Genomic DNA, 10,868 nt, shown 5'->3' on the forward strand with positions numbered 1-10,868 from the left:
CTCTGTAAGAATTTCTTAGTCATTGATGTGAACTGTTAGCAAGTCCAAGGAATTATTGTCGTGTTATTTTTATCTACTTTCTCTGTATATAGCAGGAAACAAAACCAACTGATGGGAACTTGACATTGCTTTCATTGTGTGGAAAACTTGTGCTGAGTTTTATTTTTAAATTTTATTATTATCTGTCGAAAACTTGTACTTATTTTATTTTTCTATTTATTATTATATTATTATTATTTTTTTATTTTTTTATTTTTTTTGTATTTAAACAAATTTGTTATCATTTCTGTTTTCTTTTGCTGGTCAAATGAAATAATAGCAATGCAGAACTCTTCTAAATTTCTGTTTCGTTGTTAGAAGGTCGTAGGGTTAAAACAAAACATTTAGTGGTGTACAGGCCATAGTTCACCAGACCAATACCAACCCCAATGTTTACTAGTTGAAAAAGTCTACTAGTCTTGTTGGCCTATTGCGCAATTAATTTTGTGGTAATACAAACGTCACTGCTAGTGATCTTGCAGTCAAAAGTGAACATGATACAAGTAAAACTCTCTTGGTGTTTCAACCAGTTTTATGTGTGTGAAATAAAGAGTATTAAAATATAAAGTGAAAGAGCTCATTAAAACAGAAAATAAAGCAAATTACAGAAAAACTAAATGTCTGCCTGTTCGACTGGTAGTTGTATTTTAATTCATCCGGCAGAATTGGTTGCTCGCATTTGGCAAGCAGACTGGCACTTTTTTGCGTCATTAGGTGTGGGGGTAATGCAGCAATGTTTTTGAAAATCTAAGAATTGGTTTATACTCAGTGGTTTTTATTCGCAATATTTGCAAACGGCCAACATGTAAACCAGTTCTAACTGATGACAATCATTTAAGTTCTGGGAAAAGAATACATTTACCTCGGTTTCATATGATATGTACTCGACAAAAGTAATTTAACAACTTGTTAGACACTAGTAAATGACATAGCTTGTGTCAATAGTTGTATCTATCATGAGATCTGAGATCAAGCAGTGACTTCTTCCCCTCCCCCTTCTTTGTTTAACGACACCACTAGAGCACTAGATTATATTAATTAATCATCAGCTAATGGATGTCAAACATTTGGTAATTATTATTATTTTTTCATGGAAATTTTAAGCACATTTTAAACCATTAGTAGATTAGAGTGTTAGACCCCCCACCCCCACCCCCCACCCCCCTTTTTTATCTTCGTATTTTTTTATTATTATTGTGTTAACTACATATTTGGTGGTTATATTTAAAAACAGAGATTTGTTTAGATTTATTTTAAGTGTCTAAATACTTTGGAAAGTATTTTCTAAAGAAGACTTTCTAAATGTATTTTGTGAGATGTCTGTAGAGTGCAATTTTGTTTTTTCTTTTCAACTTGTCTGCTGATATTTGCCCGTACAATGAGAATGTTTCTTATCTGGTCATTTTCTATATGACCGTCTTAAAACAAAATGTCTGCTCAGTGTCATCCATGTATGTGGATGACCTTCACCTTAGTTGTACTGACCTTTACCTTGTACTGTGTAGAGGACAGTAACCACAATATTATTTTCGAGTACATTGACCATTTAGAATGAATTTAATGTAGGAATAGTTGATGTTGCTTTTAATTAATTTTAGCTCAGTTTAGTTTTATTCTGCTTTTTAGTGTCATTTTTAATATTTAATTTGTTTTTAAATAATTTAAAATACAATTTGATAAATTTTGGATTAATGTTAGTTAATGATAATGTTAATCAACTTCTGGTTTAAATTATGATTAATTAAATTGGGCCTGGCTTGATGCAAAATTGTCAGATATGGATTTGAAAATTGATAGAGATTCGTGTTAAAGAACAACTGTTAATCATGAAATATGAAATAAAGCCCATAGTGATATGAATATTCATGCTTGAAAATTTTAAAGAAAATTAAAACAGAAACAGTTAATTGTCAGCTCTTTTTTTTCTGCTTTCTTTTTTTAAAAACATTACATTGTTTTTAAGAACAAAAATATTATTTTAGTAACTTGTGAATTCAGTATTTAGTGGTTATTTTGTAGTATGATAAATGTGGTGGTACATGTACTTGTAAATTTTAAACAAAACAAGAGACACTCAGTCTGAACAGGTTATTTGTTAACATATCTCCATGATAGCCAAAAGATCTATATGTCATCAGTTTCACAAAACTGTTGTTACACCTAGTGTTGAGTTTTATTATTGATTTTTAAAGTGAGTGCCTTTTGTTTATGCACATATTATTATAAAGATAATATCCAAACAGTTATTTAATAACAAAATTACACTTTTGTTATTGTCTCATCATTTTACCTGTTATATTAGGTGTCTTTTCTCGTCAGGTGGTTTAACGGTGTTTAATTTCATCCCGAATATTTCAGTTTAATCGGCTGGTACTGATTTAAATCCATCGAATCGTCTTAAGAGTGCTAAGTTCTTGTTTTACCACTAATTGTACCTGTTTGGTCTAATGCATTAGGGACAGGTGGGGTGGACAGACGTATATTGCCATTTTGTACAATTGCTATTAATTTGTGTCATTTCTTACATGTATGTATTATACGAGTATGATTGTAATTTATAAATGGATGTCATGTTCTACATCAATTTCTGAGATACTCGACATGACTCGAGTGTTGTTTCACACCTCACTGTCTCCGTGTGTCATGGTATTACTTAAATGGTGATCAGTCGGTCGTACTGCTATTAGTGACTATGTTACTGGAAATAGTGAACACTATTAGTGACTGTGTTACTGGAAATAGTGTACACTATTAGTGACTGTGTTACTGGAAATAGTGTACACTATTAGTGACTGTGTTACTGGAAATAGTGAACACTATTAGTGACCGTGTTACTGGAAATAGTGAATCCTTCTAGTGGTAGTGGTAACTATTATATCAGAAATAACAAATACTCTCATTGGTGACTGTTGCCGGAAATAACAAACACTCCTATTGTAATTAGTGACTGTTACCACAAATAACAATCATATTAATGACCATTACCAGAAATAACAAACACTAATATTGCTATTAGTAACTGTTTACATCTTATTAGTATTAATTGCTATTACTTGAAATGGTTATCACTAGTATATCAATGTCACTATCATTATTTCCAGTAAATAGCGAACACTAGCATTGTTACTGGCGACTATGTCTGGGACAAAATGTATACCGGTAGTTACTATTACCAGAGATAAAGCGACCGAGCGATCAGCTTGTTTTGGCTGGAGACTGAACTACGTAGCAGTCGGTATATGTAATGACTGCCAAGTGTATTTTGTACATAACCTGATGAACATTGTGTATGCGTGCATGAGTTAACCGTTTTCATCATCCGTGTCAGCTTTTTCATGTCCTAGATGTCGCAACCCTCGTCTTCATGTGCTTTCTGTGGTCTTCATTTTACATAAATATAATAAAACATGCAAAGCCTTGTACATTTCGTCTGTTGTTCATTTACCACCCAAGTTTCATGTGTGATTTGAAAAAAAGAAGAAGACTGAACAAGACTTGTGAAAAAAACAATTTAATTTCCTGAAACTGATTATATATGACACTGTGGCTCTTGGCAAAAATACAAGACATGATTGTGTATATATTAAAAAAAACCATGAGCATTTGGCATCAGAATTCAGCAAAATTATTTCATTTTAAAACGTTCAATTAGGGGCCATTCATTATTACTAACAAAAATCATACGCTGGGGAGGGGTAATTAATACCAACATACACTTTTTTTTTAAGTTGATAAAAATATTTTTGTTTGTTACAGTGAAACCCATCTAACCCCGACACCCTTGGGACCAAGGGGGCGGGATGGAGCCCAGTGGTAAAGTGTTTGCTTGATGCACGGTCTGTCTAGGATCGATCCCAGTCGGTGGACCCACTGGGCTATTTCTGGTGTAACAAAGGCCGTGGTATGTACTATCCTGTCTGTGGGATGGTGCATATACAAGATTCCTTGCTGCTAATTGAAAAAGAGTAGACCAAGAAGTGGCGACAGCAGGTTTCCTCTCTCAATATGTGTCTGGTCCTTAACCATATGTCATATAACCGTAGATATGTGTTGAGTGCATTATTAAATAAACATTTCCTACCTTCCCTTTGGACCAATAAAATGTTCGGTGTTTAGAAGGATCCGGTTTTCTAATGCAGCAAGGGATTTTTATATGTACTTGGCCAGACAGAAAAGCACATACCACGGCCTTTGACCAGTTGTGGTGCACTGGCTGAAGGAGAAAAACCCAATCGGTTGAACGGATCCACCGAGGTGGTTCGATCCTGTGACACAAGCACCTCAAGCGAGCACTCGACCGACTGAGCTAAAGCATGCCCCCCCTCCTTTTTTTATCTGCATACAGTAGTGAAAAAGTTGATAGGTGTAAACGGCTCCATAAGAAAAATAAATACGACTCGTTCATCTTGATCATGCAGTTGATAATCAAGGCAGTTTATTCCTGCTTCAAACGTCCATGAAAAGTGTCCATTGCGGAACTCAACCCAGTTAATTTGGCCATCTCGAGAATCACCCTGTTTGGAGTCCAGCTAAAATAAAAAAAATAAAAAATTGTTAATGGTTAACACCAGTAAACTCACTTTCTATCGGGGGAACATTTTGTTCAGTGTTGCGTTGTGCCAGTTTACATATTGCAAAATAAAACATTAAATAATTTATGCTAATCTCCCCTCTATCTTTCTGTCTAGCTCTCCTTTTTCTACTCTCTCACCCTCTCATTTTCTCTCCCTCCCATCCCTTTCTCTCTTCCACCCTCGACCCCCGTCCATTGTCACATTCAAACATATTAACACACATAAAAAAACTTCAAAGGTAGAATTTTTTTTTTAATGCATATAAATGTGTGTGATTACCTTAGGAACCAGATGACAAAATACATGAGCCTGGGTAAGATTAATACAGGTTGGTCCCTCAACACGGCTCGTACTGTTTGGTCGGCAACGTATGTCTCGGTGAGGGGAGGTAATAGCCAACCGCTGAGCCTGAAACAGAAATCTCCCATTAGAAAAGTTAATTTTGTTTAACAAAACCACTAGGGCACTGATTTATTAATCACTGGCTATTGAATGGGGGGAGGAGTGGCATAAGAAGGTGCCAAAAAGTGGGGGGCACATGCCCCCCTTGCCTCCTACTTCCGTCAGTGGGGGTGGGGGGGGGGGGGGAGACAATCGGAGAATGTATTGGTTTGAGATACCGAGGGGGTTCCATCATGTATGCATATTTCATTTTCATTTCAACATTATTCGTGGTTATATCCAATTAAGGTTCAAGCACGCTGTCCTGGGCACACCAGCTATCTGGGCTGTCTGTCCGGGACTGAGATGGTAATTAGTGAGAGAGAAGTTGGTGTAGTGGTCTTACACCTACCCATCGAGTCATTGATACTTTCTCTAGGTGGGAGCCAGTACCAGGCTGTGAACCCAGTACCTACCAGCCTTATGTTCGATGGCTTAGCCACACCACCATGAAGGCCGGTATGTATACATAGATAATCATCAGCAGATAAAACACAGGTTCAGACACAAAACCATGGGCAGGTCCACAACATTTGTTTTGGGTTATTGGAGGGGGAGGGCAGAAAAAAAAAAGAGGCACTTGAATATATTCAGAGGAGACAATTCCCCTTGGATCCATTTCTGCTCACCCCTCCCGCCCTCTTGTGATCTATTGTGGAACAATCACAATCAATTACAATTTGCTACAATACCTAGTTTTTAAACCAGCAAACATCTCATTTTCTACTTGGTATGGGTGAACACTTGTGACCGTAACCCCTGTTTTTCCCATGATTCTTAGCTCCTCTCTCAAGGCATCGGCCATTCCAGTGGTTGCGAACTTTGAGCTGACGTAATCTCCGGCCCTTTTCATTCCCGTCAAACCCAGAAGTGATGAAAGTACGACTATGTGTCCATAGTTACTCTCCAACATTGAAGGTATAAAACTTTTTACAGTCTGAAATAAAATCAAGTAGAATAAAAGTTAGCTATTCAAGTTGCAATTACTCTTTCCCAATCCTATAATATGATAATATAAATGTATTTTACTAATTATAAAAACATATATACAAAGAACCATAGTTTAACAGACTCGTGACTTTAGCTATCAACAAATATCATCAACTGCTTATATATCACCACCTGGGTTTGTCACCATCTTTAACCCAAAAGTTATTAGCACTGTAGAACTTAAATTGTATATAATACACCGATATAAAATATGTTACTGAGAACAGGTATTTTCTCAAGCAATTTGGTTACGATTAAGGAAGAATTAATTTAATGACATTTAATCAGCCCTGGATTGTTTTTAAGGCACACATAATTATTCGTGGTTTTTAATGCAAACAAAAACATTCATCTGACATGGACAGAGTGTCATGTAAGTATTATTTTAAAAGAATGCAATCAAGACGTGTCACCTACCCAGAAATGTGCCAGTATGTTGGTTTTTATTGTTGTTTGTATCTGTTCCTCTGAGCTGTCGAGTATAAGTTGACCAAATACAACACCAGCATTATTCACCAAGATCGTAACGTCACCCACGCTGGACTTCACTTTCTCAGCCTGCAACCAATGAAAATATTGTTTAGTGACACCCCAGCACATTGTTCACCAAGATCGGCACATGACCTACACTAGATTTTACTTCCTGGGCCTGCAACCAATGAAAATATTGTTTATTGACACCCCAGCACACTGTTCAAATGTTCACGAAGATCGTCACATGACCTACACTGGATTTCACTTCCTGGGGCTGCAACCAATGGAAATAATGTTTAATGTTTAGTGACACCCCAGCACATTGTTCAACTGTTCACCATGATTGTCACATGACCTACAGTGGATTTCACTTCCTCGGCCTGCAACCAATGAAAATATTGTTTGTTTAATGATGTGGTCACACCGTATCAAATTAGAATCATCCAACAATTACCGATATGCAATGCAAAATGAGGCCCATATTCCCCCAAATAAGATGTTTTATAACAAGAAAAAAAAAAAAGAAAAAAAAAAAAGTTTTATTTAACGACGCACTCAACACATTGTATTTACGGTTATATGGCGTCAGACATATGGTTAAGGACCACACAGATATTGAGAGAGAAACCCGATGTCGCCACTTCATGGGCTACTCTGCACCATCCCACAGACAGGGTAGTACATACCACAGCCTTTGATATACCAGTTGTGGTGTTGTATTGGCTGGAAAGAGAAATAGCCCAATGGGCCCACCAACAGGGATCGATCCCACACTAACCGCGCATTGAGCAAGCGCTGTACCACTGGGCTATGTCTCGCCCGCTTTATAACAAGAAGTCCACTCCTCTCAAAATTACTTTCACTGTCACCATGACATCTTTGTACTAGCATTAATTACTGAGTTTCCTGCTTGGATTTGTTAATGTTTTATTTGATATTAATAGAAACTAGAGTAAAAAACAAACAAAAAATAAACAAAACAACAACCAACATAGGCATCTTTCATATTCACTTTCCAGTATAGACAAGATAGTACATACCACAGCCTTTCGTATACAAGCCATGGGGTGCTGGCTGTTTCATGAGTAGAAAGACCCAATTCCATTATGTGTGACTGATCCTGTGACCATCAAGCAATAACCCTCTGTCTTGGACAGACAGCCCAGATAGCTGAGGTGTGTGCTCAGGACAGCATGCTTGAACCTCAATTGGATATAAGCACGAAAATAATTATAAATTAATAAATACACCACTGTATTAGTTGACTGCACTTACAGACACACTTTCGTATCTCCAAGCTTTACAGTACATGAAATCGGAACATCCCTTAGTTGGGATGGTGATACGAAAGTGTTTTTTTATTCATTGCCTATAAAGATGTTATATTTTGTTAGGTACCCAGCCATGTTGGCATTACGGGTAACAAAAAGGCAGATGTTGCTGCCAAGTCTGCTTTGAACTTGCCCCGTGTCAATATTGGTGTCCCCATCAGTTATTTTAAATTTCATATTAACCAATATATACTCTTCAAAAGAAGAAACGCAAAACCACATTGTCGTAACATTTGGAGAATTGATTTAATTATTGAATGGTGAGTCCGATAATTACCAAATGTTGCAGGATTGTTCACAATTCACTCTAGTCCATTGTGAGTAAGTGATAGGACACACCGTCAAGGTCATCTGGAGTCAATACCGGGTGTGGCCTCCGCGTGTGTTGACAACTGCCTGGCACCGCCTGCCCATTGAAGCAACCAGAGTACGGATGACGTCCCGGGGGATGGTGGCCCACTCGGCCTGCAAGGCTGCTGCCAGCTCGGGCAGGGTCTGGGGCTGTGGTTGTCGCTGTCGGAGGCGTCGGTCCAACTCGTCCCATAGATGCTCAATTGGGTTCAAATCCGGTGATATCGATGGCCAAGGAAGGACATTAATGTTGTTGTTCTGTAGGAAAGCCGTTGTGAGACGTGCTGTGTGAGGTCTGGCGTTGTCATGTTGGAACACTGCGTTGGCGTTGGCCATAACTGGAACGATGTGTGGCCGGAGGATCTGGTCAATGTAGCCCTGTGCATTCAGGTTGCCCTGCACGTGGACCAGGTCAGTTCTTCCACTATGTGAGATGGCTGCCCACACCATGACACTACCCCCGCCGAATCTGTCCACTTCCTGCACGCAGTTTGCCGCATAACGTTCACCACGACGCCTATACACGCGACATCTTCCATCATGACGTCGGAGCAGAAATCGGGACTCGTCACTGAACCACACCTGTCTCCATCGCAGTTGAGGCCATTGTCGATGAATCTGGCACCACTGCAGTCGGAGTCGACGGTGTTGTGGTGTTAAGATGACACCTCGAATTGGACGTCTGGCACGAATTCCTACCTCACGTAGGCGGTTCCGTACGGTCTGGTCGGATATCCTGCGCAAACCTGGTATTGCTGCGGCTGTGGAGGTGGCAGTAGTCAATCGTTCCCGAAGGTGGCGTACCCGGATGTAGCGGTCCTGCCCGGGGTAGTGACCCGTGGTCGACCGGATCTAGGGAGGTCACGTGTTGATCCATGTTGCTGGTAACAGTCCCACAGTCTGGAGATGGTGCTTGGGGACACATGGAATGCCCTGGCAACGGCCGTTCTGGATTCGCCTGCGTCTAGTCGGCCGATGGCATTGTTTCTCTGCGGTTCACTGAGACGTGGCATGTCCTGGATTGTCAACTGTCGGCCAGATACAGAGGCCAGGCAAGCGAACACCCTGCACTTTTATACTGTCGGTGTTCATGTTGCACGTGCAGACAACGCACGTGCAGTGGTGACATGGTTTGCACGTGGCTGCGTTTTTGCGAATATTCACATTTTGGAACTTTATTGTACAGTAGCTGCGTTTTATCGAATGTAACCGTGGGAATGTGTTTGGGACATGCAATGACCTTATATTCACAAAGCATGAACCGGTAGGAAACATAAAATCGGAGTTATAACCCATTTGTACCCTTTTGCGTTTCTTTTTTTGAAGAGTATATCTTTTTGACTTGGCAAGATGATTGGGATGGTGCGGTTGCGAACAAGCTTCATTCTGTCAAGCCAATCCTGCGAGAGTGGCAGTCATCCTACAAGCAGTGCAGGAAGGATGAAGTAGTCTTGTCTCATGCCTGCATCGGTCATACATAATAACACAGTCATTTATTTTAAAGGACCCCCCACTCCTCAGTGTGAACATTGTCAGTGTACACTGACTGTGCACCACATTTTGATGGAGTGTGATCATCTCAAGCCGATGAGACATGATATATTTGGCAACAGAAATGTTTTAGAATCTTTTTAAATTCCATCCAGAATTAATTGTAAAGTTTTAAAAACACTTTGACTGCTATACAAAGTTTTAAAATATACTTACCTTGATTTATATTAAACTTTTTCCCTACAGCTCCTTACACTGTGATTTTACATAATTATATATATAACTAATATTTTCATATATACTTACCATTTGTGACACCCTATAGCCTATGTGTATTTTTGTGCTGGGGTGTCATTAAACATTCACTCATTCATGCACTCAGCAAACTGTTTTAGTCTTAACATAAAAGTGAGGTGCACTCACACATTTATACACTTGTTCCCTGTCACCCACGTCACAGACCATGTATGTACACAGCACTCCCAGATTCTTCACTTCGTCACACGTGCTCTGCAAGGTGTCGCCATGTCGCCCCCAGAGAATTATCTGTTAATAAGAAAACAATATATCAAATAAACATATAAATAAAAATCTCCACTAACAACAATGGCTGCACACGAGCATAGGGAGGTGCCAGAAAGTGTGTGTGTGTGGGGGGGGGGGGGGGGGCACACTTTTATATTTACACACTTTTACATTATTATAAAGCAAATAGGGCTTATAAAGCAAAATATCTGAAAAGTAGGGGGCACAAAACATTTACTTTGTGGGGGGGGGGGGTGGGGGAGGTGCTACATATATAGCCTATACAACAATAACAAAATTAGCTTGTGCACCCCACCCCACCCCAGTTATCGTTTATATATGCCTGTATCTATAACATGTTGTGAGACCATACCAGATACCTGGGAAGGTTTGTGTTTTGCAAACGAAAGCGCTAACTGACGTCCGATTCCTCTCCCTCCGCCAGTCACCAGAATGACATCTCGCGAAATGTCCTTTTCCCGCTTTGGAATAAACCAAAGAATCACAGCTTTAGCTATACATTTACATATTATTAATAAATGTTGACAAATACGAAAAATCATAAGCATGTTTACATTTTGTAACAAATAGCACCTTGACCTTAAATTTGATCGCTTATAACATTGACAAAATCATAGTAGAAGACGTAGGC

The 10,868-nt window shown here is 39.1% G+C and overlaps 1 protein-coding gene across 1 annotated transcript; it reads right to left on the reverse strand.

Annotated features, from left to right (window-relative positions):
- Nucleotides 1-3,992: 3,992 nt before the first annotated feature.
- On the reverse strand, nucleotides 3,993-10,830 carry LOC121390291 (short-chain dehydrogenase/reductase 3-like). The gene is made up of 6 exons (XM_041522075.1): nucleotides 10,597-10,830; nucleotides 10,115-10,237; nucleotides 6,462-6,602; nucleotides 5,747-5,991; nucleotides 4,893-5,021; nucleotides 3,993-4,568 (listed from the first exon to the last, which is right to left on the reverse strand). The coding sequence occupies exons 1-6, from the start codon at nucleotides 10,783-10,785 to the stop codon at nucleotides 4,475-4,477; spliced, it is 921 nt and encodes a 306-aa protein (XP_041378009.1). The 5' UTR covers nucleotides 10,786-10,830; the 3' UTR covers nucleotides 3,993-4,474.
- Nucleotides 10,831-10,868: the final 38 nt, after the last annotated feature.

This window comes from Gigantopelta aegis, chromosome 15, assembly GCF_016097555.1.
Source record: "Gigantopelta aegis isolate Gae_Host chromosome 15, Gae_host_genome, whole genome shotgun sequence".
Classification (NCBI taxonomy): Eukaryota; Metazoa; Mollusca; class Gastropoda; order Neomphalida; family Peltospiridae; genus Gigantopelta; species Gigantopelta aegis.